Genomic DNA, 27,954 nt, shown 5'->3' with positions numbered 1-27,954 from the left:
GTTTTTTTTCCCTTTCTCCTCTTTCTTTAACAGAAACATGTAAAAGAGCCTATCTGTGACACACAGGCTATACACCTGCCAAACTCCAACTTCCAGCTCTGAAGCATAGGGGTATCCGAAATTCTAAACACTTTATTCCAAGTGTGTTTCAGGCTGATTAGGTTGAGGCAAAGTTTGAGAGCAATGATAACAAGGCTGGGGGTTTTTTTAACCTGGTGGAAAAGAGAAAAAACAATAAAATTTTGCCTAATCACATTATTGAAAATTGCTGAGCCATCTTTTTAAAACTTCCTCTACAAGATACAATGAAATAAATCCACATCAGGTAAACAGCATGGATAGTTTCAGTCAGTGTGGGTACACCTTGGCAAAGTCAACAGTAATGGAGACTGTGGACTACCAGCTTTCCCTGCAGCTATCTTAAGAATTAGAAATCATGGGCACCAATGTAGATTCTACAGGTGAGAAAGAGATGTCATAGGAGTTACTTGACAGGACAAGGTATTTAGTCTGTCCTGACATCTATTACCAAACTAAGGATTTTGTGATGTAGTGACAAGTATTTGGGGTTTGGTCACAAATCACTGGGTAATTATTAAGCCCAATTCTGAATAGGTACTTCAGCATATACATCTTTTACAAAACAAGGCACCAGCACTATTTCATTGCGGAAGGTGAGATATCATTTTTGAGGGGAAAAAAATACTTACCGGAAGTCCTGAGATGTCTGAGTATTTCTTAGCAGGTTTAAAAGAAGGAGGAGCATCAATATTAAAATCTAGAGAGAAACAAAGGCATAAACTCAGTATCTCACATATATATATATATTCGATAACATAAACCTACTGTCTGAGGTCTCTATTAACTAGCAAAGCAATATGAAGCAGAACCACCTCTAAAACATTTACCCTGCTAGCATGTAAATCACAGTCTGATCCTGCTCATCTGTTAATAGAGTTCAGCAAGCAGAACTGCCCTCCCCAGAAGGAAAATGCCAGACATTTGAAATGTGTCCATTTCTTCCAAGCCTTAATGAATTCCCTTGCAGTCAGTCACATGCAAAGAATAACCACTATCAAATGCATACTGTATGTTAAGACCGTGAAACGTTGCTCAAGATTGCAGCTCTGAAATACTATAATCCAGAAAAGCAAAGTAATCTTTTAAATCAGTTAAATCTTTAAGCATGTACCACTTTAAGCCCAGTCAATGACCTAGAAAATTGTCTGAATGTTTAAACTGAGGGTTGGAAATTGCTGTTCTTTGGTGCCCTTTAGATAGCAATTATCATTCATAAACATTTTAAAGATACAGTTGGTATGCTTAAGTAGTTAAATCCTCAATTTTGGATGTTTACAAAAATACCTTGTACCTGAATGATTTCTGTCCTCTTTCCCGATCCCCCTTGCAATTCATTCAGATGCTATGCTCAATTCAAACACTCCATCCATATCAAATTTCTAACCCATCATCTCATAATTCAAAAGACCCTAATGCCACAGACAACTGGTTTTAAATAGGAAACTGAATTTCTTTTCCCTCCTTCCTATAGAAAATACTGCAAATTTCTGGTTGCAAACAGAGCACAGCAGAAATAGCAACATCAGCACATTGTCAGTTACAATGGCCAGGAACGCACAGTAGTCTGCATTTTTCTGTAACAGTTGCGTCTAAAACACTTCAGAAAACGGCAAGCTATTTTTGGATAAAGCACCAAGTCTGACAAAAAGTGAATGCATATTCTCAGTTTTGAAATGTCTCTACTTGCCCAAATAAAATCTGAGGATTGCATTCTGCTGGTAGCTACATTCAATAGTATCCTGCTTTACAAGCAGACTTGAAGAGTATCTAGATTAAGACCACTGCTGTAACTCTGTGGATGTAACCAGCTAGGACTGCTAATCAGCACTGCTAATAGTGGAGTTTCAGCTGTGATGCACTAAAGAGAGGATGTAGGATTTAAATCTCCCAAGAATCTAGGATAAGGAGCTAGATAGGAAGCTTGGGCTGAGGTCTAAGCTACTGCAGGTATGTGGTTTAGCAGAAACTATTTGAAAAGTACTCAAATATAGCTAATCAAGTAGCAGCCACCCACCAAAAGACCTCTGGACTGTACAGAGGAAGAGGTGCCTAACCAGTGAAAAGGTGACAAAAATCTCTTGGGAATAAGAGTTTCTGACTTGGTTTGGATAAATATTTTTTCCTTATTAAACTCTCCTCTCAGATGTATTTGAACTTTGCCATGATACTCCAAATTATTTGCTTCCCCCTACTTTCCACTTAGGGCTGATGAGTGCAATTGGAGAAATCTTAAATGTACCACTGGACCCTGTCCAAGCAGGATACTGCATGCACTGATGAAATAATTTAGGTTAGTTTTAAAGAAAGTTATTTGTGTGGATTCTATTATTTATAAATACATGCAAAGCGTCTAAGCAGCTTACAGCTAGGATCATTTAGTTGCCATGGCAATGCCCTTTCAGAAGCAAGAATTTGTTTTAGGTTCTTCCATGTTCTGTTCTTCTTGCCAGCTGCTGCTCCACCAATGCCGGAGTGCTAGAATTAAAAATATGGTGTTTAGAGAAAAAAAATAAATAAAGAATACTCTTTCAGAGCATGACACTTCTATTTCATAGTCTTTCTGATATGTCTCATCTTGTCATGAACCATTTGTTATTCTCACTTCTTTCATCAGCAGACTACTATAGTGTACACTCTAATCTTGGTTGCAAGCAAAAACAAAGCTTTTTGGACTGTGTCAAAGCTTCTATGTTTCCCATTAACTGAAGGAAATTAAAATCTGTTTTTTACATGGAAATAGAAAATCAATGTGGTTTGGCTTAGCCTGAGATTACAGGATTCTGTATGTACTTCCTATCGTATTAGAAGTTATTACTATGAAGTTGTTTCTAAAATTGTGATTATACAGCTAAATTTTCTCTCTCCTTTTTATGGCATATTACAGGTGCAGCTCTTTTACAAATTATCCATGACTGCAGAAAACACAACTGATCTTGCAAAATGTAATGAATACTGAGAAACTTTCTGGAAATTTTATTTTTCTTTCAAAGGCTAGAAGACAGAATAATAGAAAAAGAATAATAAACAGAATGTTGGCTGCCAAGACAATTTTGCATTTTGAAAGGAACACTAATGGAAGGCTTACCACAGGTACTATAATGGCAGCTGCAGTTATCAAATGCGATTGCTACAGAGTAATTTATTTATGTCCCTCCAGAGACAGAAGCTGCACAACATACTGTACTACTTCTAAATGATCAAAGGACACAGATTTACAGCTCAACTTCAGAAAAAGAAAATGTTCTTACAACTGAGAAGTTGCTATTTCTGTTAATAATTACTGCTTGCCCCATGAGTCTCATTGAAACTCAGCGAAGTTCCGTAAACACACTTTTGCTTTGAATTTTTATAAATTAACCACTTAAATTGATGAGGATGACAGGAGGAAGGACTCAATGAGAAAGCTTTTTTTTTTTTAGACATAAGATATATTCAGAAAAGAAGCTCACAAGCTGATGATATACTGAGTTTTGGTGATAGATATCTGATTTAAAAGACAGAAGCAAATATTTGCTCTTAGGGTAACACCTTAGTCATCTAAAGATCATTGCCTAATAGAGACTGCTACAGCATGAGATGAAACTACATGTACTTCCACACCACTGATTCAAATTCAATGCATGAATTTTCCCCCAAATCACTGCAAAATGATTTTTTTGTTCAGTAACCAACCTATTTTTATATGAACTTATGCCACATAAAAATGGGGCTGAGCATCACCTCACACACCTACAATGAAAAGGCAACAACTGCCAAGCACATATGAACCAAATAAAGTTCAGAGAAAGCTGGAGCTAGGATAGGTGGAGCTACTGCTTTACAGCAGCTATTGCTCTACACAAGTGTCAGAAAGTCTTTTTCCCCTCACCCATTGCCAATGGATGTAAATTCCAATCAGAAAGTTAAGGAAAAGGTAATTTCTTCCTCCTTCTCTTAAGTCTGTCCTCTGCAACGAGCTAATGGTTCAAACTTGGGCATACATATGAGAGAGAGAGACACTGTTTGATTTATTTTCTTCCTTTTAAGGCAAATTAGGCTGGAAAGATGCAAAAATCCATCCAAATTGTTACTGCCAGGTCATACCAATGAAATGCTGATTAACATGCAATGCATTTCTTCTCAAATTAGTTACTGTATTGGAGGGGACAATTTCATGGTTTTTATTATAACTGCCTATTATTTCTGCAGCAGCTGCCAAAGACCCTGTACATTCATTATTATTTCAAGCATGCAGACATTAGTATTGCCTCTTTGGAAATGGTGACATCCCTCTAAGAACTGAAGGATCAGCTCAGGGCTTCACAGATATTTAAATCCTATGTGGAAGCTACATGGGATGCCTCTGGGCACAAAAGGAGCTTTTGCAGTAAGCCCCATTTCTCAAAGATGCTGGTGCTTGCTGGAGGATTAGTGAGCAAAGTATAGGGTCGTTTGAACACCCCTCTCATGACTGAAGTTGTCTGCAAAGCAGATGTAGAGCAACTCACATGTCAGAGATTAATTTCATAGCCCCTGCCAAACCTGTGCTTAGCGAGCTGTGCGTTGCCCGATTACTCGTTATGTGCTGGGGGATATTGTATCTTGTTCATGCAGAGTGAAATCTGGGATAAAATCCTTCTTTCTAAGTACTGGCTTAGGACCAGCAGTCTGAGAGGTTTGCTTGTCTAGAAAGCATTTGTACAGTGTGCCAATGAGTTGGCCTTGGCACAGCAAGATAAAAAGATATCAAAAACAAACCCAGCATTACTAATTTAATCTCCTTCACCTTCTCTCCTAGTTTAACCTCAGAGTGATAGGAGCCTGCATTTCATCAGCTGTCAGTGTTTACATGACTGAATGCTGGCAGGCCAGACTTCTAGGGGGCACAGAGCATTTTGCTTCTAAATCTAGCCATGATTGGAAGAAGACACCACAAATCTGTTAAGAGTTTCAGGGACCAGAAGAAGAGCAAAATGCCATTTGCTAATGACTCTCTGGCTAATTTCTAGCTCAACTGCTTTGCAGCCTGCCTTGAGTTGGAACTGGAACATGGGATTCATACATTCGTAGTATTAATTGTTCCTCTCTAGCTGTGGTAGTTTGTGAGATACTATATCATAAAACTTCCATACTTACCTGCACCTAACAGGTTTCCTCACCCTGATCCATAATTTAATAGAACAGTTCTGCCTCTGGACCAATGCCATTCTCATGCTATAATACAGTGTACACTTTAGACCATGGTGTTACATGGATTGAGGTGAATTTCTTAAAAATTGTCAACCTTTTATTTGGCTATTAAGCTTATTTTCTTTATATTTACACTAGGAACATGGTTAAATAGAATCCTAGTAAGTCTTTTATGGGAAAAGTTTGAAATTTCAAATTGTTCAAATAATATACTTACGACAAAGTTTGGGTCTTTGAATGGTAATGGCTTGGCAGTAGTTTCCACTGATCCTGTGCTGGAGTCTGTGTTCAGAAGCTTATTTTCACTCACAGCCTCTCCACCTGCACTCTGCAGAAAAAATACAGTCTTAGTGCTTGTTACTCTGAGCAAGTTTATCTGGAGATGTAGGCATCTGCTGTACTACCTACCTGTTGCCTTTTTGCTCTCCTATCTCTTTTGCATCTAAAGATGTTGTACGCCAAGAGTGGGGAAGCATGAAACAGAGTATTTCTCAATCAATTTACAACTGACACACAAAAGGGAGGACAGGAATAGAGTGGCCAAAGCCCACTGAGTAAAAACTGCATGGGGTTTACTGCAGTATTAATAAAAGCCACCTCATCTCACTTGATAAAGTGCAAGACAGTATGTGCAACCCAAAACAGCAGAAATGTACACTCTTTTACAATGTTCTGTATAAAGTATTAACAGGAATATATAAAATTTATGAAAAGGTTTTTCATCAACTTTCTAAAGAAAAATGGATTAATCATTTTATTCTTCATCCTTGGTGCCAACTGCGCTTGAATGAGGACTGAGAAAAAGTATTTTATTATATATTATTTTTATATGCAAGCTTCACAAAATCTACATGGGTGCTAGTTAGTATTTTCTAGGTTTTCTTCATGGTTTGTTTATTTATTTAGCAGGAAGAGCAATCAGAAAAGATGTGTGTGACTGGAAAGCTAAAAAAGTTATGTGGCAGTCTAAGCAATTTCTGATAATTCTGCACGGCTGAGTTTATGAGTTTTTAAAAATTTGTTAGTGACCTATAAGGCTCCACATTACCAGAACTAGCCCACGCTACACACATAAATATTTATTTGAAATCCTCATCTAGCCCAAAGTCAGTGCAAATTTTGCCACTGAGTTTGGTAGTTTAGTCAATAGGAACCATATCTTGATTTTTATTTTTTTTTTACTTGGAGTAAAAGCTTGGCTAAAAGCTAAGTCAGTATTTACTGCGTGGATGGTTAAAATGTTTTTTCATGTTATGTTCAGAGAGATAATACTTAGGGGGAAAAGTGTTTTCCTGTAAAAACCTTTTGTGTTGATACAACACTCATTTAAATATGGAAAAAAAAAGCACTGCTATTATTTGTGGCTTATTGGGAGTACCTCTACAAACTGGGCTATAGAGCAAAGGCCATGATTCAGCATATCTTTCTCCATGTGACTACAGGGGAAGTGTTTTTACTCTTAATACATGCAAAAGTAATTACAGGATTAGGGACTAGGCAAGTTGAACTCTTCTTAGGGGAAATACTCCAGTCATTCTACAGTGCCTGTTTTCAACATAGCAAAAAGAGGTCTCAAATATTGGAAGTATAAAGTAAAAAAAGCAATGTTTCTAGTGCCTTACTAAAATAAAAATATGAATAGAAATAATCTGTTTTCAAAACAAGACAGTTCTCTGTAAGTTCATGTTACAGGAGATAAGGCAATAATAACATCAGCAGAAGCAACACTGAAGCCTGTAGCTTAAACTTGATTCTTCCATTGAGGACAGAAAACATTAAAAGGCAGTGACTGTCAGAGAAACAGAACAAATGCAGATGGATGTTTAGAAACATGTACATTATGTGGCAGTGAGCAGAGAAAATATCTTCATCAATCCTGAGTAAAGTGGCTTTATACACTGAGTTCCTAGGTTTCAAAGTATATTCTTGTACATGCATGCTTCCAGCACTTCAGATTTCAGCAGCAAACATTAGTCAGCCTTGAGAAAGACAAAACTTGAAATACAAGATTATTTTTCATGAATTCATTATCTCTGATACTGCTCATTATCAGTGTAAATTCTCTTAAGTAGAAGAATCAGCACTCAGATTTATTCTTCAAAGCATTCTTGCCTTTTCTTTGGTACCATCTGGTTGGTTTTAAACCCAGTTCTACAGATAATTACTTTATCACTTTTGCCCCTTCAGTGATCTTCTCATAAGTATTCTGGTTTCTATGAAACAGGCTTTGAGTAGTATTTCAACAATAACTCAAAATAGTAACTAGTACTTTGAGACTCAGCAAATAAAAATAGTTAAATAGTAAAGGGGAAGAAACTTCCTTATACATATAGTCTGTAATTTCTGCAGCTGGATATACTTACATACTACCCTCACTGTCTTCAGTGGTTTCTTCTGTGTGGATTCAGTGCTAATCTTGCTGTTGCAGTGGGAAAGAAGGTAAGGAATTGCTCCTGGCAGGACAATTCCTGAATGTAAATATTATATGTAATTTCTTTTCCATATCAGCTCCTAAGGGATTTCAGGTGTTAGAGCTGTAGGAGTCAGGCTACTTTTCATTCAGGACAAATGCTGATTTTGTTGGTGCCAGTATCCCTTGCATGGTGGCACAGGCAGCACGATCTAGAGCAGCAACTGCTGCTCTTTGGGTTTGCTGCCCATCAAGGCATCAGGTTCATGGGATCACCCAAGTCATCCTCCAGTGCCAGTGAGACACAATGCCAGCAGTTGCCTCTGGATCTATCATGGACAGTTTGAGAGCAGCAGTTTCCTGTCCAAGGCAAAGGGTGCAGGGCTGTAAAGCAGTTTTCATATCACTGAGGCATGCAGCTGATACCATGATTTCAGAGCCCTGTCACAGACTGGGAAGCAAATAAGACTGAGCATTATAATTCCAGTTAAATGCTGGGAACTGAGATAAAGACATAGTGCAGAGGCATGCCAGTTGCCTCACTCAGCACTGCTTGTATGAAAACTCTGATTTTTAGCAACGGGACCATGGCAGAGAGATGCTCAACTAATGTGCTTGTCTTTCTGGAAAAACATTAAAGAGTTGAGCAGAAGCACTGCTTCCTGAATAATGTGCTATTGCACAGAGGCATGAACTCTGGAAGTACAGAGCTTTGAAAAGCTCTTCCCGTGCAGCCTGCAGAAGTCTCAGCTGATATCCTTTGCAGCTTTATAGCCACAAACTGCAAGTGCCAATAAAATCTACAAATCTCTCTGGCCTATGTTTTAAACATTAGGATTTAAAGCACAGGAAACTTCATGTAATTTTTCAGGTTTGTTTTGTGAAAGTTTTTTAATGGCAGGGGATATGGATCTACTTTTGTTCTGCAAAACACATATTTCCTGAAAGTGAATAATACAGTGATAATACAAACTGTTATTTACAGCCTGAAAAGAGATTCCTCAGTGAACAATTACTGCACAGTAAAGGTAATATTTACCTTTTAATATCAGTTGAACAAATCTCTCCCAAATGTGCTTGTTCGCTTGGTCGTTTAGATTGGAAGACAGTTCATCCTTCACTGTCATGTGCTGGGACAAACAAACAGGAAGAATTCAAATGCCCTTTGTAGTCCTGCGGAGTGACGGTGGTGGTGAGCACAGTGAGGAAGTGTCTGTCACCAGGGAACACGCTCTGCTCAATGTGTGCTGTAACCCCCAGTCACGTGTGGGGCAGCTTCCCCTTCCTGCCCAGTCCACAGCACATCCCCAGCACATTTTCCCTACCGAGCCACTCTCAGCTAACTCCCTCACCCCCAGACTCCTGGGATAATCTCAAATGCTTTGCTGTGGGGCTGAAAAGGTGAAACCATGGGCTGAAATGCTCAAAAGCTTCTTTAAAGTTTCTTTTTAACTGATCTTGTAAACAATCTTTATGGGAAAGTCAATATACACTTCAAGGAGAGAGCAGCTTTTACCGTGCACTTTATAACTAAATTGTGTCTTTTAAATGGTAGTTTATGTAACTAGGGCTACAGGGAATTTGTGCTACATTAGTCACTAAGCAGTATGTTTTTCTCCATAGTCTGTTGAAGATCATAGCAACAAAGATTCTGGGGTGGCTTTACATTTACAGGCTACACCTGCATGGAAAAATGAAAATGTGATGTCAGTACAGCTGAACATGCTTATGCTAGTTTTACCTCAAATAAGGATAAAACCACTGCAGTAAAGACTGCAGCTAAGTCATCAGTAACTATCAGTAACTCATCCTCTCCCAGCACCTCCTTCTGTGGCTATTCATCCCCACTGAAGTCCATGTTGCCACTTCTCATGTTATCCCTCTCTGTTCTGCTCCTTGAACAACCTTGACTAGAATGGCATGTATTAAAAGTCATAAGCAGCAGGTCAAATACTTCTTACAGGAGCACTTGTGCAATTTTATTCCCTCTGTAAAGTTGTGTTTATGTGCTGCAGCTGAATTTTAACTACAACCACAGTATGGCAAGTTGGCAACCTCTATCCTTCCTGGGATAGACGAGAGAAATAGTGAGGGGATGAGCTTCTAGTTTGCAGTTCTTTTCACAGGACCATCTATTGAGTATTCAGAGCATCCCTGCTAGGTGGGACAATGCCCTCCCTGTTATGTCCCAGGACTGGGTGACAGCTGCCCAAGGGACGAAGATGGCACAGGACTTAGTAGCAAAAATTTGAGAGAGACTGAAAACCTGCAGCAAACACTTGGGAGTGTTAATAAGTTTGTTTTATGAGCAGCCAAGTCTGGGGAAGAGACCTGAGCTAAGCTTTACTACCTTTCCACTGGTTTCTTTAGAGTGCAGCCAAACCCCAGGAATGAGCCTAGCTTGGACCCTGCTGTATACACTGTCTGTACTGGGAGGAAACACACTGGGAGGCTGCCTATTCACACACTACTTTCAGTATTAGGCTTTGGTAGATCTATTAATGTTTTGTATATATTTTGCTCCAAATTCCCTACCGCAGATGTTTTCACATGATTTCCAAAGACTGAGCCATCTGTCTGGTTTTATTTAGAGAGGACAAGCAAAGCTTGTAGACCATGGAAGCTGATTTCTTTGTTTTGGCTATTTCTAGGTGGAATCAGCATTGTGGGGTTTGGGATGGGTGTCTGCAATGACACTAAATACCAGGTGAAATTAGCTTATTATGAAAGTTCTTGTTTCACACATAATTTCTTTTTTTTTTTTTTAATTCCCCCAGCAAGGATTAAAATTGCACAACATCAGTATATATCAGAATAGCTGATGTATACTGAAGTAAAATTTCTTACCTATTTACTTTCAGATTATATTCTGTAACATATTTTTATTACTTTAGACTAATAGGGTTTTACTATGTATTAAAAACCCCATGAAAATATGAAACATAAAGTCCAGATGTAAATACATGCATTTCTGGCATCCTGTCACTGCATACTATGCATGTCATGGCTTAGAAAAAAAAAAATGGATTTGTACATCACTGAAGGTACACTATGACCATCAGTTGCCAGTTTCACTAGGTGCTAACAGTTTTACATGCTAAAAAAAAATTAAAACCAGAAGGTAACTGAACAATGTGTTGGTAAATCAAAACTTTAATGCATAACTAAATTCTATGAGAACTGGAAAGGAAGTTACTAATTTAAGGATGCAAAAACAATACTGAAAACATTGATTCTTTCTGTTTTCTGCAAATCATTAATTTGTTAGCTTTGACAATATATTGAGTACATGAATTGTAGATGAAGGTGATTGCAGAGGTTGGATTTTGGTTTGGTTTTTTTTTTCCGCATTCTGAAATCCACTATTTCTGAAATGCTGCCTTTGTCTCATAGTGATGATGAGAGTGTTGCATGTCACCATTGAAAATGAAGTAATTAGAGGGGTCTGGCCCCAAGCACCCAGTTTACTGAGGAGCCCACTTGTCTTCAACCTTTCTATGTGAAATTCAATAGTTTCAATTACCTTCACCTTCTTTTGGCACCTGATTTTCATAATCACAATACTACTACAATGTTTCTTTAACTCAGCTTCAAAAGTGGTGCATGTCTAATTACTCCTCTAGTAGGTTACTTCCAAAGCAGCGATATCCAGCTTGTGGCAACTTACTTGGCTTTTAGTTGTGTGTAAGTTCTGTGATATCCTGACAAGAGCTGTGGCATGCAGCCAGGGAAGAAAATGGTAATTTATAAAATCGATGGATAATACCTGTATTTTCACTAGCAGACAATTACAGTGAGTGAGAATGCCATGTGGAAACAGAGCACGAATGTCACTAGATGACAGCAGCAATGATATGAGCAGACTTTTTAAAATTGGGAGTAGAACCTGAATGTCAGCTATTTAACGGAGTGCCAGCTAATACTGCTCATACTGGAACATATATTAAGCTGTTTGATTAATATATTAGCTCTCACTATAACAAGGCTGGCCCGGGCTCTTGCACATTCTGAATATTTAAATCATTTAACTTTGCATGATGACATGACAGGGGCCATTAAAACTGGAACACGTACCCTCTGGCAGACAAAAATGCAGCTCTTTACATTGCTGGGAATAATTCACTGAGAAAGGTGTCAGAATTAGATGTGTTTAAGCTCAAGTTAAAATGATGGTTAAAAAATTTCTCATTGCCAACATTATAACCATGCTACATTTTCTGAAGCAGACTTACTGAAGACTCAGTAACAATGCAGGACTGTCTAGAACAAGATTAACACTATCCACGTCTGTGACAGAAGGGTTTGCTGCAAAGACCTTTTCAGTAAGACGTATAAACATGTCTTCCTCATCTGGTTGCATTTTACTAGTTCTTGGATTCAGCAGGAAAAACTTTTTCCCTCTTCCTTTCTACTCACTAAAATGAAGCCCAGTGCAACATCCCCATCCTCTTCTCTCTCAGCATTCAGGTACATGGTAGTATTTTAGGAACGTTCTCCCTTCACAGAAGGTCCTACCTTATTTTGGACATAGGACAAAAACCAGTTGAGCTCGAAAATGTTAAAATGCCAAGGAAAAAAAAAAAACCCTAATCTTGCACATTCACAGCAAATTCTGTTCCACGGGCCTCTGAAAAACTGAATTTACTTAAAAAACCCTGAAATTCTGAGTGGTATCCAGCTAATAAGTACTGTGCAGATCCTTGTCCTCGATTTCAAGCAGCTACTATGGTTGGCAAGTCATTTGTGTATCCAGTTTAAATTGGGAGTAAATCCATCTAAGTCAGTGGGTTTCATCAGTGTCAACTCATCTTAAAAGACAAAGGTCCTGGCATAGGTTTTTGCTTCCACTGACATCACAAGTAAATATCCCAAAGGCCTGACAACAAAAATATTTTTGCTTAAATTACCACATTGTCCTCAGATGCTACTACTGTTTTCACTTATAAAGAAAGCTGAAAGAGGGCTGTTAAAAACAAACACAACAGCACAAAGTTTGAAATGAGATTGTTGGACTATTATAATAGTTTACAATTCCAAGTACATGTATCACTAAATGCACTTCTTCTAACCATTTCCCAGAGGATTTTTGAATCACATACTACTTACCTGTACAAGACTTACAAAACCTGCCTTTCCTAAAGCAGTGGTTCTTTCCCTCTGACTTGCTGAGTATTTCCACTGAGCATCAAGAGTTAATCAACTGTGCAAATTAACTCAAATATGTGACTAAAATTTAGATATAATCTCTGCTGATATAAGAGTATGGGGGAAGGTGTTTAAAGCAGGACATGGAAAACACTTCAACTGCAATTTAAATAAATAAAGATAATACACAAAGCCACATAAGCTGCCCAGATAGCAATCTCGACATTATGCTTTCGAACTTCTGCTGTTCAGAGGCGAGTTAAACATCTCACATTCCAACTGCCTCAGAAAGGCTGAATAAAATTTTACTCATGCACTAAAAGATTGGACTGTCACAAAGTGATGGATGGCTTTTCTATGCTCTCTGTAGGGCATTTCAATACCATAGGCTCCAAGTGCTCTTGATTAAAAGGCGACATTCTCATTTAGGGTGCTGTCAGTGCCTGAGCATAAAACCATTATCATTCACCTGCACTGGTGGTTCCAGTGACAAAATACTTACCAAAATGTATAAAATACTAATTACTTTAGTCACTTTGATAGAGGTATAAAACACCCTAATGCAAAGCTCTATTATTATGTGCGAGGGTTAGAATTCAAAATTAAAAATGCAACCAAAGGGAGAATAAGATTTTAATTACATCCCCCACCTCTCAAGCATTTCTTAAAAACCTGGGGGAAAAAGACATAGCAATTTCATGACACAAGATCTCCTTTCATAATGGTACTGCTCACTTAAAAAAAACCCAAACAAACAACAAACAAACCTAGAAAAACTCAAGTTCAATTTCTTCTCTTCAAAATTATTAAGCAGTCAAACACAGAATAAGATGACAAGCCTCAGTAAAAAGCTTGGATTTAGTCTCAAGAGATTTCAAATGCCAAATATGTTTTCCTATTTAAAGACATTTAAGTACCGTGATAGGCAAATTTTTATAACTTACAGATATTTAAAGGAAAAAAATTACTATTTCCTGTGGGGAAAAGTCTCAAATAAAATGTAATTGGGACACAACTGTGAATAGCTTCACGCTATCCCAGAAAAACTTGGTTTAATTTGCATTTGCCACAAAGCTCCCTTTGGCTTAAATAATAGCAAGAGATCTCTCACTTTTAGATTTGGTGGATTGGGACTACTCCTTGTTTATAAAGTTTGACAGTTTTCTTTATTAAGAAAATTATAGCTTGGACAAATTCATAATCATAAGCTGAATGGCATTGCCAAAGTGGCCCTAGAGCTAAAACCTTCAGTGTATGTAGAATCCAAAAGCACGTGTTGGGTCATACTTGTATCAAGGGTAAAAGTGAGCTCAGCTAACAGAATATTTTGATCCCTCTAAATAGAAAAAGTCTCCTAAATTGATGGGCTTTAAGACTGAAAATAGATGGAAGCATACTAGCAAAAAAGACTACACTAAATCACAATTGAATTTTTATAAAAAAACTGCCAGTATGTTCCTTTCTCTATCAGAAAAAAATCAGTCAAGGACTTTGTCTAAACTGCATCTTAAAGTTTAAAACACATCATTTGATACGGAACAGCTAAGGTCAAAGTACTTCTGGAGAAAAGAGTGGAAGATTACAATGTTCCAATATGCTCATGTGCCATTAACATTGTAATGCTGCTCAGGGAGCATCCCAGAATCCCTGTGCCGAGTAACAGCCTTCAGCCAAGGTAGGAGAAGGATCCAAGTCCATTCATCTACACATGACTGAATCAAGGACAAGGAAAGTGAAAAGTTATCTGCTCCTATGATTGATGGGAGACTAATTTCATTCTGAAAAAAACAAAACAAAAAAAAAACCCTTTCAGTTTCCACATTGTAGTTTATTCTGTAGAACATCATCCATTCTGATGGGAAATAACAGTTGAGTAACAAAGAAAAACAAAACAACATTTCTTCAAGGAAAGGCAATTAAATAGTTTCAACTGAAAACAGGGGGTATCTTGCAGAGCTCCTACTCTATCTATTTTGCTAAGGAAAAAACACACCCGGATTAGAACAGTTAAATTTTACCTTTAAAATGTTATGGACTATTGGATAAACCAGTACAGGAAACAAATATTCACATTTGCATTTTCCCTATTTTTTGCACATTTTAGCACTTGATTCTGTTTTTCTTGTCACTTTAGGGATATTAAAATTGTAGTTTTATTTCATTTCTGCTAACCACACTACTTCTGCCATGGTGCATTGCAGTCTAAAGTTACTTAGGAGAAGGTTTTTCCATTTGTGCACAGGTATTTAAAATTGCCACACTGAAACACCATGTCAGAAACACAAAGCTTAGGTACCTCAGACTTTAAACTTCTTCAAGCTAAATCAGTCATCTTTATTGTTTGCCTCATATTATGGGACAAAAAAAATCTGGTTGCACATGCCCTGGATACTCCATTCACTTTCCTTTCTCTAGTAAACTTACTACCCACCATTCCAACTTTGAATAGTGCACCAGTTTCCTGTACTCAGCAGAACTGCATTATCCAATGGTACCTCAGACTTTAAACTTCTTCAAGCTAAATCAGTCATCTTTATTGTTTGCCTCATATTATGGGACAAAAAAAATCTGGTTGCACATGCCCTGGATACTCCATTCACTTTCTCTAGTAAACTTACTACCCACCATTCCAACTTTGAATAGTGCACCAGTTTCCTGTACTCAGCAGAACTGCATTATCCAATGGATACCTACATTTAACTGGATAATGAAAAAAAACCAACCTGACTACTGAACTAAAATAAACATATGGCAAATTCTAATTTAGATGAAAATAAGGTAATATAAGTATCTCTTGTAGACTATTTTGAGGCAGCTCAGGAGAAAAAGGGAAGACAGAGTTGTATGGTAGAGCTAATTTGAAAGCAAATTTCTGACATATTTCTGCAGAAACATTTGTACAAGTAGGTGGTTGTTTACTCAGCTATGCAAGTTCTGTGGCACTTCACCCTGGTACCATATATTGAAGTTGAGGAACTGCAGCAAATCTCAAAAGTGCCAGACAGTTCATGTTTTCAAATAAACTTCTATCCCAACTGCCTTTTTTGCTTGAAATAAAACAGAACTATTAAAAGACTTGACTTGCCACTACATTAGAGTCAGTGAAGTTTTGGTATCACATCCACAATTGTAGGTGAGAGGGGAAGCATAGTATTTAACATTTTGTGCTGCGTTTAACAGGATCCGGTTTTAAGACATTTCCCACAATGAATTATTCAGCAAATAAAAAAATACCTTTTCGACAGATAAAAAAAGGACAAGCATAAAAAGGGCAAGTCTGTATCGGTAAAAAAAGGCAATTCTGGCTGCAACAAGTAGGTTTAACAAAAAGTCAGATGAAAACAGAATTTCTGACTGGAGGAAATTCAAGGTCATTAATGTGAGACCTAAACTAACACTTCTAGTTCTAGACTATGTAAATAAAGATAATCAACTTAAAGAATAAGATCTTTCCAGATTACTACTTTGGTTTGAGAAGCCTGAGTACACTGTGCATACATCAAGGAAAAATGGCCTTCTATTAAAGTTTGCTGACTTTACCAGCTAATTTTGCTGTCAGAACATTGTCCTGTCCTTTCAAGGGAAGAGCAGTTCTACTAAAACATAACCATTGTTACATTATAGAGAGACTTTACTCTGTCTAAACGGAGTAGTTGATTTTTGTGGTAGCTTTCACGTTTGAATGTGCCCATGACAGGAGCGCAGGACTGTTTGTTCAGGGAGAGGACACACCCATCTCAGTCACACAGCCAGACAGCTGCAAGGGGGCACAGCAACACTGAATCACCGGGGCTGGAAGGGGTCTCAGGAGGTCACCAGCTCACCTCCTGCTCAAAGCCGGGTCAAAACGGACCTTGGACTAGATTCTTGGGGCTGTGCCCCAGCAGGCCCCAAACACTTCCAAGAGCAGGGATTGCACAACTCTCCGTGCAGCTCTCAGTCTCCCTGGCTAGAAATCAATTTCTTCTAAAATAGAAAACACTGGTTTTACTAACAAAAAGCTCTTTTGGTCTTAAGCAGTCACATAATTCACATCAATTACTGCTCTAATTTCTGCATGGTCCAATTCAGCAGTATTTTGCTGTAGTCCTGATGGTTTCAGGGCATAAATGTAACAAATTTTTTAAGCAGAGGAGTCATCTTTTATTAAAGGTACCGGTTTATCTGGAAAATTAGGACAAGTTTTTGGATGGACTGCATACCAATACACCACAGATTCAAGAGAAAGACTTTTTATGGCACATAACTTTCACACAGCTTCCTAGAAGGTTTTAACTCCCTCCACCTTTATCCTAAATAATGAGTGCTTTCACAATACTTTCTCCCTTGCCTGATGAACATCACCTATACTCCTGAGATGCCAACAACCTTTGCTGCAAATACAGTCTCCCTGATTCATATCTAACCAAACTCTAAGTAGTACTTCTGTATTTAGCTTGGGAAATTGCTGTTTCACTTTCAAATATGAGAAAAAACTTAAATGCCTGAAATTTGATTTGAGCTTTCCATCTGTACTGCTTAAGTGACACTAGCCACGCTTGTAAACCTTGTCTAATTTATGCAGAAACTATCAGGTGTCTCAGCCTTTCCTGCCCTTCTTCTTGTTCTTTCAATAACTCAGAAAAGTAAAAGTCTGAGGAAGCAATAAATAAGGCCATCATTAAAATCACACTACATCCTTATGACCATTAGGGTAAGTAAAGCTAAAAGCATGTCAACACTCCAAGGGCACGAACTCAAAAACCTAAAAGTTGCTTAAAACTGTGTAGGTTTTACCTCTAGGCCTGTGGATGACTGCAAAATCAGCTATCTTTTTTAATTACATCAGGTTTTATGTAGCACAAATATTAGGTAGGTTGTACACAGAAGCATGGAATTTTGTATGTTTATTGAAAATTGATTAATTACACAACAAATCATACTTCTCTGTTTAATAAATGATAAAAAGGCAAATATGATACTAAGAGTCTCTTTTCATGTGGTATCTGAGCAATGGCCTAAAATGCTTTATAAAAGGAATTTCATGTTTTAATTCTCAAAAACACTCCTTATCCACATCAGGGTCTTTAATCAGCAAGGTCAGGTTTTCTTCCTGAGTCAGCCAGTACTTACATAATGGGACAGGACAATTACAAGACCTGTAGCCACAGATACTAACCCCTTCCAAAATGATGGCTCTGCCACAGTGTAAGTATGTATTACTCACAAAACAGTTTCCTTCTATCCATTTCAAATTTGTTTCTTGAATTACCAGTATTGTATTTTACTACAGCATAAACATATCTTATTAAATGGCATGACTCTTTCCCTTTTTTAGTAGAGTTTAGGAAGGAAATTAGTTCTGATATTTGCAGAACTGTGTTTTTTGTATTAAAATTATCTTAAGACAAAATATGAAACAGAAATAAAGACCTAAAATGCATAAGCAGGCTATAAATACATAAGCAGACCATTCTGATAACCATGTTCATTACCAAACTACGGATTTGTTCTCTTTGGAACAGAGAGAAAACCTCCATCCTTGGCTGTCGACGAGAACATCTTTCCACACTCCCACACCAGACCTGCTTTTAGCCCAGTGGTTAGGGTGTGCTTAGGAACAAAGGGTTTGGATCCCTTCAGGGAGTGGCAGGTCACATCAAGTGGAGGGCAGATTAGGGAGTTGTAAGGACAGATGATATAAAAAGCAAGTATCAGTGCATAAGTGTGCTTCTACTTTTGAAAGAAAGGATATAATACCTGCTTTCAAAAAGGCAGATGTTCATGGTTCAGAATCCCAAGTAGAATGAGTTTCCTAAATCTTCAGGGAGAAGTATAATTAGGACCAGTACATATTTCTTGATAACTTATTTTTATGGCATCTCACAGTTAGCAGAATCAGCTGAGGGACTTACCGGCTGACAGACAAGCAGTATGACAGCTGAAGCTGTTACTTTCCAGGCCTTCCTGCAGGCAGGGACACAGGATCAAGCATTTCATTTAGTCTGTTACAGTCAACTCATGAAATCTGGGATTAAGAGTATGCAAACTCATTAAGTAGGTTGCTTGTAGTGGACAAGTGTCTTCCTTGCCCCTCGGTCGTGCCTCTTCCTTGTGCTACAACCCCACAGCTGATAGAGTTCCCTGTGAATCAGTCCAGTTCACCAGGGCAGCGGCAATGCAGCTTCCAGGGGAGCAGGAATGATTGGCAAATCCTGACAGCAGACCTCTGTCAGTGGGAACAGTTCTGGGGAGAGCCAAAGCTGGCATGATGCACACAGCTGGAGCATGCAGCTGAGACTTGTGGAGGTGGATAAGAGGGAAGATAGGAGGAGACTGGGGCTCCAGTAATGAGAAACTGATCCATTAGCCTAATTGAGCCTCCTAAAGTTGCAGGTGTGCTTTGCAGTGAGGCAACACACGCTGTTTATGGATATGAATTCTTGTGTCAGGGCCAGGCATACTTCCCAACAGTGTGTCACAGCTTTTATGGCTTTCTGCAGGTTTAAATAAACAGCCAATCTCTCTATTCTGTTTTCTTGGAATGTCTGAAAAATGTGTTCACAACCCTCCCTGGCTAATAAATTAATGCTAGCCTTTCTAAACCAAAATGAACACATTGAATAAACAGATATAATATATAATTGATACAACTACAAATGCTTCGCTACAGCAAGAATTGAAGTTACTACCAAACACAATTATTGCACTTTAGAAAAATGTGAAAAATAGTCTAACACCACATCAAATCTACAATATCTAGGCAGTTAAGTTACTCCAAATTTTCTTTTGGTAATCTGAATATTTTACAGCACTAACTGGATTCTGAGATCACTTTTTAGGGGTACTATATCTCCAGAGAAAATTTCATGTAAATTAAATGTATGAGGTGTTTTAGATTGCTCTTTCTCCTTCAAAAAAATAACCTATCCTATTTTGTCTCCTTATGATAGAAGCAGTGAACCATCTTTATTAAGTCTCCCAAATTTCCTGCATGTTTATTGTGAATCCTGAAACTGTGATCATAGTAAGACTCCATTTTATGTTAGCTAAAGGAGAGATGAAAACTGTCTGCTAGGACAAGTGAAGAAGGGTAAAATACCCATGACATCAGCATACTGATGCTCATAGTAAAAGGCAACACACATATGCTTTTGCCTTTCTACAACATAACACATATGTGTTTACTGTAAAACTAAAACCTATTCACATTTGGTTGGGGGAGGTAGGTAATTCTTTGAGATTGGCATTGTCTGGTTTAGAAATTCACATACTTTTATGATTATAGATCATCTAAAGCCTTCAAAATGTGATAAATGTCAAGCAAAGTTAATTCTTAGCTCTGTTTTGACAGTTTCCATTTTAACCTAGATTGCTCTGGAAAAGCAATTCCCTTTTTAAAATACAGCTAAGCTTAAAACACACATAAATTTTGCCAGATTTCTGTAGAAAATCTGCTTTTTGTCTTTTAATTACCATTTTTCCTCATCAGAGACTGGAGGGATTCTCGTTCTTTAACAGATTTAACTTTAAATGTGCAAGTGACAAAAAATGGTGCTTCGGGATAATCCCATTTCTCCTTAGCGGACTGCCTGAAAATAAGATGTATTTTGGGAAGAGTATTGCAGCTACTCACTATCAGCTTTGTTGCAGCAAATATCTTTGTGGTGCAGACTCTGAAAGGATTAGATATAAGAAGTGACCCTCTGAGAGCTGCAAGTCTGGGGGGTTCTCTGTGGTCTGGTGACATGCACTGTGAGGCCAGAGCACATTAATACGTGTGGGATGGCTCTGCCAATTGAAATGCTACCTGCTAAATCTCTTGTTAAGACACAGCAATTTGTTTTGGACTGGCTGCCAGTTCTGTAAGAGCCAAAACCCTTGGGTAGGGTTTGGTACAATTGTGCAAGTGGCTGAACTCGAAGAGCTCACGTTAGCAGTTTTTATCAGTAACTAGCAATCACCTGCAATCTATCATGGTATCTGTGTTTTATCCAATGGAAGTGTCATTTAAATCAATTTCATTAGCTTTGAATTAACATCCCGTGGGAACACTTTGTATCTTTTAAAGATGCCATTCCAGGCAAGCAGTAGCCTCAGACTGGAACTGCTTCACTGGTTAAATTCGTGTATTTTTGGTTACTGTTACAATCTTACAGGATGAGAGAGGTTTTAAAACAAAAAGTGTAGTCTAGAGCATAATGACATGATAGCTTTTTCATAAACTGGCAAATAATATGTACTTATATCTCCTACTAGTATGCTGTGTCAGGTTCCTTCTGTCTTTTAGGGCAGGTGGATTGGTGAGAAATGCCACTTGTTTATTAAACTCCCAACTCTAAAGAAGAATCATGCTTTTCTGTAGCAGAAGGTTAATATGGTCTAGCAGAAAGTCTGTAAGTCTAATAAGCCTAATAGTAAAATAATTAGAATAAGTTTGCTATCACACTGATTGCAGTAAGCAAGGTCTGAAGTGGTAAGTAGGTGATTTTTAATTTTCACTCAGAAAGTTGTCATACTGTGCACACTGAAGGAGGCCCCTAGGAGATTGTCCCAGAACATGGTGACAGCAGCAGCTCAGCTCAGTAGCTCTAGTGGTATTTGCCAATTCTGTAGTTAAACTCATTCACTCTAACCTTGATTTTCAGGAACTAACAGCCAAATCAAATGGGCTCTTTAAAAAAAAGTTATTTTAAAATTTATTTGATGGTTTCCTACTAAGAGTGCTAGGCTTGGTAAAACAGCATGGCAGGAAAATTGATTAAATTTACTGAAATTTAGGGTCAAATTCTGTGCTGTTTATGTACTAGGATAAATTCCCTGCCTTTGGTGGGCAGCTTTTGAGTACATAACAGTAACCATGTTAATATGTATATATTTAAGTCCACTTATTGAACTTACAGCTGTCTGTCTATCAGAACTGTGAAATCTGATGATCTTCAGTTTACGAGATAAAAGCATCATAATCCAGATACATCTAAAATAAAAATAGAGTTCTAATTGTGTCAGAGTCACTCCATTTATTTTTGTGTGGTGCGTTAGATGAGCTTATTTAACAGGACAGTAACAAAACCATTTTGATTTTATTTTCTAACATTGTTGTTGCTTTTGCTTTTAAGCATAGAATGAGAAATACAGAAAGCATTAAGCAGACATATCAGTAGTACTGCTCCAATAATAATAATTATAGATAAAATCAATATAAATACCTCACCAGTTTAAGTCTGAAGTTATTTCACAAATAATGTAAGCAAATTTAATTTACCACATTATTTAGCATAATTTGTCTCTTTAATTTTTCCTATGATAAAATCAGAAACTTTTTTTCCATTCTCCTATCTTACTGCAAATTCTATCTTTAAAGATTGTCAGCTGTCACAGAAAAGCATTTTTCTTTATTACTTACATCTTGATCTAGAATATACTCTTTTAAAAGCTTCCTGTTGCAGTATAATTTACAAAAATAATGGTGTGAACATTAAGGTAGAGCAACTGGTGGCATTTTAAGATCAGTATCAAAGTTTCTATCCCAGGTTAAGTGATAGTAATTGATGAGACAGGAGACCTAGAAACAAGTCTGAACAAGAGCCAGGGATGGAGGTGAATCAGCAGTTACTGGGAACAACTGGGCAGGGATATCTAAGGGAATGGTGCTGTATAAATCACTACACAGCACTGGTTTTGACACATTAATGTTACCATTTAATATACATAATAATCCTCAACAGGGCTGCAGCAAAGATTGAGGTATTTTGAAGTGGCACAACAACATGGGAGGAATAATTGTGTAATGCTGATGAAAGTGAAGTAATCAATTTGCAATCATGCTTTCCTGTAAACTCACTTTTAATATTACATTTGGTAAATACAGGCATTATGTCCAAAAAGCATGTGTCTCCTTCTGCAGACATGACTGACAAGCCTTATGAGCAATGTGCTTCCAAAACAAATATGACTCAATACCTTTGGGTCGGTAACTCACACAAATCACACAGAATGTTCTGAGTTGGAAGGGACCAACAAGGATCATCAATTCCAGCTCTCAAGTGAATGGCCCATATGGGAATTGAACCCAGAACCTTGGTGTTACTAGCACAACACTCTAAAACAAAGATGAAGGATGTTTTTTGGTAATGTTCCTAAGGTGTATCTTAGAGAAAGTAGCAATTCACATGTTGGAGAAACAAAATCAAAATGTGGTTTATAAAAATCTGCATGCTGTGTGATAATTGTGCCTTCTTGTAGGATACACACAGTCGCTCAAACTAGTTGATTACACTGCTCTTCTTAAGTAAATTTGTTATATTAAAAAATGAACACATTCTTAAAATTTGCAGTTTTACCAGACCTGAGTGTCTTTCAGGGTGAGCATTGTGACAGCTGCTTGTGACAGAGAGCACATGAGAAAAAGTCTAAGTATACAATTTGCAGAACTAACAAAAATCCCTTTTTTGTTTAATTTCACAAAGAATCAGAGACACGGGGATGTTCACAGTTGGCACAATGGGAAGTGAAGGTTCTCAGCAGAAGTTGTTACTTGATAAAACAGGGGGTCCCCAGATCTAAGTTGATCCCTGCAGGTAGTTTTAAAGCTTCCAGTAGGGATTATCTTACCTGCAGTCTGCTAGCTAACCAAGGAAATAATGTCAGTTTACTTAAAAAACAAACCATTTAATGCTGAGCTATGGCATGACATATTTTGGTGAGCTATGGCATAATCAACATTTTTAACTCAAAACATGCAGAGCCCCCATTTCATTTCTGTTTGAACTGGCTTACTCCAGAGCTAGCCAGCAACATTGAATGAGGTTGCTAGAATGAGCTGTTTCTTGTCCCATTCCTGAGGTTACACATTTTCTGTGGCATTTTTTTATTTTCCTTGTGGGATTGATCTGCACTGCTGAAGTCAATGAATGCGTACGATGACTTGGATGTTGTGTTGAGAAATTACTTTTTTCTCCACTGAAATGACTTGTGAGAAGAATTACAAAAACTGTTTGTCACACAGTATTGAAATCCAGCTTGAGTAAGAAATCATGGTTTGTCTCATAACACAGGAAGCTGTCCACAAGATTAAGTTTGGTGTGAACTTTGGAAAACAGTTTTGGAGGCTGAAGGGTGTGCTTTGTCTTAAGCACAAATTCCTTTATACACATTTAAGTTATATATCAGTATATAATGCTTTATATCTGCATACACACACACATGCACAGAACAGACTGCTCCACATTGGAAAATTCAGATCATCATCTCTATCACACCTTGAAAAAGTTGTCAAACGTGATCATGTCAGGCAGTAATTTTTCACAGTTGTGGTGCAGTTTGTTAGTGACATTAAGCACTGTGGTGTGTACTCCCTGTCCTAGGATAAGCCCACCAGAAAAGAAACCATGTAACTGCCAGGGGGTGAAAACAAGAGCATCATTCCAAGGAGGAAGAGTTTGTGTCTGTGCTCTCGTGCGTGCACAGTGGCTTCTATTTGCCTGGAGAGAAGATTGCTGAAAAATGCATGAACATTTTTCCTGATGTGAAAACAAGCAACCTAACTGGCAGTAGGGCAGACTTTGTAACTATGCTACTGTTATAGCTCATGAAATATTACTGACAAGAATCATTTCTTGGGGGAAGAAAGGAGTCTGCCATTTTTTCCAACCCTCTTTTGACCACCGTGGCTACCAAAATCTTTCTGGAAGTAATCCAAGACATAACAGCATCTCAAGTCTGTAGAGATGTCATATACATGCTGACTCTGAACATCTAGGACTTCATTTTGGAGCATGAGATGCCACCTCACCATCAAAAGGTAGATGAAGAACAGACTTTTTTGAGTGACTGCTTATTTCTATAATGGTGTGATCTACACCTCATCATCAAGAGGCAGATGAAGTCAGGTGGGGATAGGTGCTGGTGTGACACAATGCAGAAAATGAGGCTGCACCACACGCTGGGGATTGAGGTTTGGAGTTTAGGACAAACTGACATTAATATCCCTTCTCCCTCCCTGACTGACCCTGTTCCCCAAAACTCAGGCTCTGAGGTTACAGCTTCATTTCACATGTAGATAAATCTTCTACCCACTCAGTCCAACTGAGAGAAGGCCATGTGCGCTGCACACAGCAGACCCAGCGGCTCCTGGATTGTGCTCTGTCCAGCGCTACTCCCTCCTCCGCCACAGCCCGGCTGCCTCACACTCAAATCAGCATCACGCAGGGTCAGAGATCTGTGAATCTGGGGTACGCAGGGAGCTCGGGCACGGCACAACCCCGCGTACGGAGCCGGCACAGCCCCGCGTACGGAGCCGGCACAGCCCCGCGTACGGAGCCAGCACAGCCCCGCGTACGGAGCTGCTGCTGCTGGAGGCGAGCGCAGGGAGGGAACAGCGAGCTGCGGGGCGGCTGCTCGGGACGTGTCACCCACCACACGTGTGTGTCACCACACGCGGTATCTCGCTGCTCACACACGCAGCCTCCTTCCACGGCATCCCGCTTAAGCTTTGCCTCATCGGGCCGCACACCCGCCCGGGAAAGAGGGGACCGCCGCCACCGGCCCAGCTGCGCCCATGGCGGGGAGGGGACACAACCTGCACGCTACGGCGGCACGAAGGAAGAAGGCCCGGCACTCGGCGTCCCGACCTCGCAAGGGACCCGCCGGCCCGGGGGGGACGGGACGAGAGAGGAGGAGGCAGGGGTGCAGGGAAGGCGGGCGTGTCCCGGGATACCCGCGGCACTGGGAGCGGGGACAGCCGGGGGGGGAAGGGGCTGCGGGACTCGCTCCCAGCACGGCGGGAAAGGGCGGGGAAAGGCAGCTCGCTACCGCGCATGCGCGCCGCCCGCCCCCCTCTCACCATTACCTGTGAGCTGCCAGGCGCTGTCGGCTTCTTCTTCTTAGCGGGGCCGCCGCCGGTACCCGGGCTCGCCGGGCGCTTCTTGCTGCGGGACGCGGCTCCGGCGGGAGAGGAGGCGGCGGCGGGGACCAGGCTCGCCATGCCGCTCCGCTCCGCGCCCGGGCCGGGAGCGCTGCCGTTCCCCGGCAGCTGTGGCCGTGCTGCCGCCGCGCATGCGCAGTGATGGCGCGTCGCCGCCGCTCCGGGCCGGGCCTGGTCGGGGAGGCCGATGGCGAACGGGCTTGGCCGGCGTTTGTGAGGCGTAGCGCTTTGAAGGAAGCAGCTCTGCCGCCTCCTCGTTGCCCTGCAGTGTCACGGGCCCCTTCTCAGAGACCTGGCTGCCGTGGCAGCCTCGGGCCGGGGTAGCCCGTGTGCGTGGGAGGTAGCAAAGTGAGCTGAGGTGAGGGGTTCCTCCCCGTAAAGCGTGAGCGGGACTGCGAAAGCCGCTGGGTCTGAGTCAGTTATAGCACAGAGGCCTTTGCAGATGGACTTAAAGATATTAAAGATCTCTTCTGACCTTGACAATTCTATGGTTCTAACTGTGTAACCTTTGAAAATGCCAGTTATTACAGTTAACATTAAAAATGTCTGCAGCTGGCTGATACTGATTGCCTGTGGGTAATTCATACTGCATAAGATTTGGTTGCTTCTACAATGTTTTGGCGTGGCCAGTGGCCTGGTCTATAGGTTTTTCTTCTTCTTGGAATCTGGAATAGTTTTGCACTGGAAAAGCATAGCAGAATAGATTTGAGGGGATTTGGACTGTGCTCTAAAGAGTTTCATGGTCCTCTTACAGTCTGTGCTATTTTACGCCATGCCCAGAGAACTGGTTGGTGGCGAGGTGATGTTGCACAGTTCTTAAACTGCTCAGTGACTGAGACAACTTGTGAGCTTTGTGCTTGCATGCACCTGCATTCAACATGCTGGTCAGCTTACTGCCATGCCTGTTTGAGCTGCTTCTCTGCAGTGCCAGTCTGCCAGGTTTCCAGCTGCACGCAATCCTGTCCCAGCACATGCCTTGCGGAGAGGCAGAGGTCCAGGAAGTTGATATTCAGGCATAAAAATTAGGTCACGTTTATAGATGGTGCTGTAATGAGGGCTGAGCTTGGGCACAGTAGGGGTGCCAGGCAGTGCTGTGTAAAACAAAAACTTTGAAGGTGGCCTGAAAAAGAGTTGGAAGACAAAATCTTGGACTTCCAGGCTGTGCTCCAGGCACCTGTGTATGTAGCAGAAAAGCAGGACAAGATTTGCTTTCCAGGGGCATAAGCAGGTCCTTGTACAAACATCCAAGTCTCATATTCTCCTTTCTAACTGTACTTGCTGTCTTTCTGTCAGAGGACACAGGCTGCCAGCAGCACCACAAAGCCAACTGGTAAACTGGATTGCATTTGCCCTTAGTGAGTGTTTCAGGCTTGTGTGTGCTCTACAGTTCATCTTTCTTCTCGCTTCAGTGAACAGCACACTCAAAAGGGTGACCTGAGTGTGGAACTAGCAGGGGCACTGGGAATCACAGAGGAGTTGTGTCCCTTGGTAAAGCCAGATCTGCTTTGCTGTGTGCTCAAAACGTTGATCTTGTCTCAGTCAGCCTTTTCTTGTTCCCAGGGCTGGGTCCCATCCCTTTCCCACGCACATGCTGTCTGCTCAGCTCCCAGGCATGCCCAATTAAATAGGAAGCATACCTTATCACAGGGATGTTTTCACTGAGAGGAGAATCTTTCATGCAAGTGAATCATGCAGAGACTTAACGTGCTGCATCAGTGAAAGTTTTTAAATAGTGCTTAGCCAGGCATTTTCTTACCTGTACCCGTTTTTATCAATTGGTTCATTAAAAAAATCACAAGGCCCATGTGTATTGCAGCATTGTTAAGTACAACAGCATTTTGCACAGTACCAAGTGCTTTGCAGGATCACAGAATGGGTCAGGCTGAAGGGACCACAGTGGATCATCTGGTCCAACCTCTGCTCAAGCAGGGTCATCCCAGAAACATGACACAGGATTGTGTCCTGAGACTTCTTGAGTATCTCTGGTGAGGCAGACCCCACACCCTCTCTGAGCACCCTGTTTTAGTGCTCGGTCACCTGCACAGTAAAGAAGTTCTTCCTCATATTCAAGTGGAATTTCCTTCGCCTCAGTTTCTCTCTGTTACCCCTTGTCCAATTGTTCAGCACCACTGAGCAGAGCCTGGATCCGTCTTTTTGGCATCCTCCCTTCAGATACTGAAGACATTCATGAGGTCTCCTCTCAGTTGTCTCTTGTCAAGGCTGGACAGGTCAAGTTCGCTCAGCT

At 40.0% G+C, this 27,954-nt stretch overlaps 1 protein-coding gene across 1 annotated transcript in view; it reads right to left on the bottom strand.

Moving 5' to 3' along the window:
• INO80C (INO80 complex subunit C) overlaps positions 1-25,866 on the bottom strand; it is a 30,257-nt gene extending 4,391 nt beyond the window's left edge. Inside the window, exons 1-4 of the mRNA XM_074546436.1 lie at positions 25,635-25,866; positions 5,468-5,578; positions 2,445-2,556; positions 711-778 (exon numbers count right to left, since the gene is read on the bottom strand). Of these exons, the coding sequence (XP_074402537.1) occupies positions 711-778; positions 2,445-2,556; positions 5,468-5,578; positions 25,635-25,769 (426 nt within the window). The 5' untranslated portion in view covers positions 25,770-25,866. The remainder of the gene's footprint in view (positions 1-710; positions 779-2,444; positions 2,557-5,467; positions 5,579-25,634) is intronic.
• Positions 25,867-27,954: the final 2,088 nt, after the last annotated feature.

The sequence above is a fragment of the Zonotrichia albicollis genome, chromosome 1 (assembly GCF_047830755.1).
Source record: "Zonotrichia albicollis isolate bZonAlb1 chromosome 1, bZonAlb1.hap1, whole genome shotgun sequence".
NCBI lineage: Eukaryota > Metazoa > Chordata > Aves > Passeriformes > Passerellidae > Zonotrichia > Zonotrichia albicollis.
This window is presented reverse-complemented; position numbering and strand designations above follow the sequence as displayed.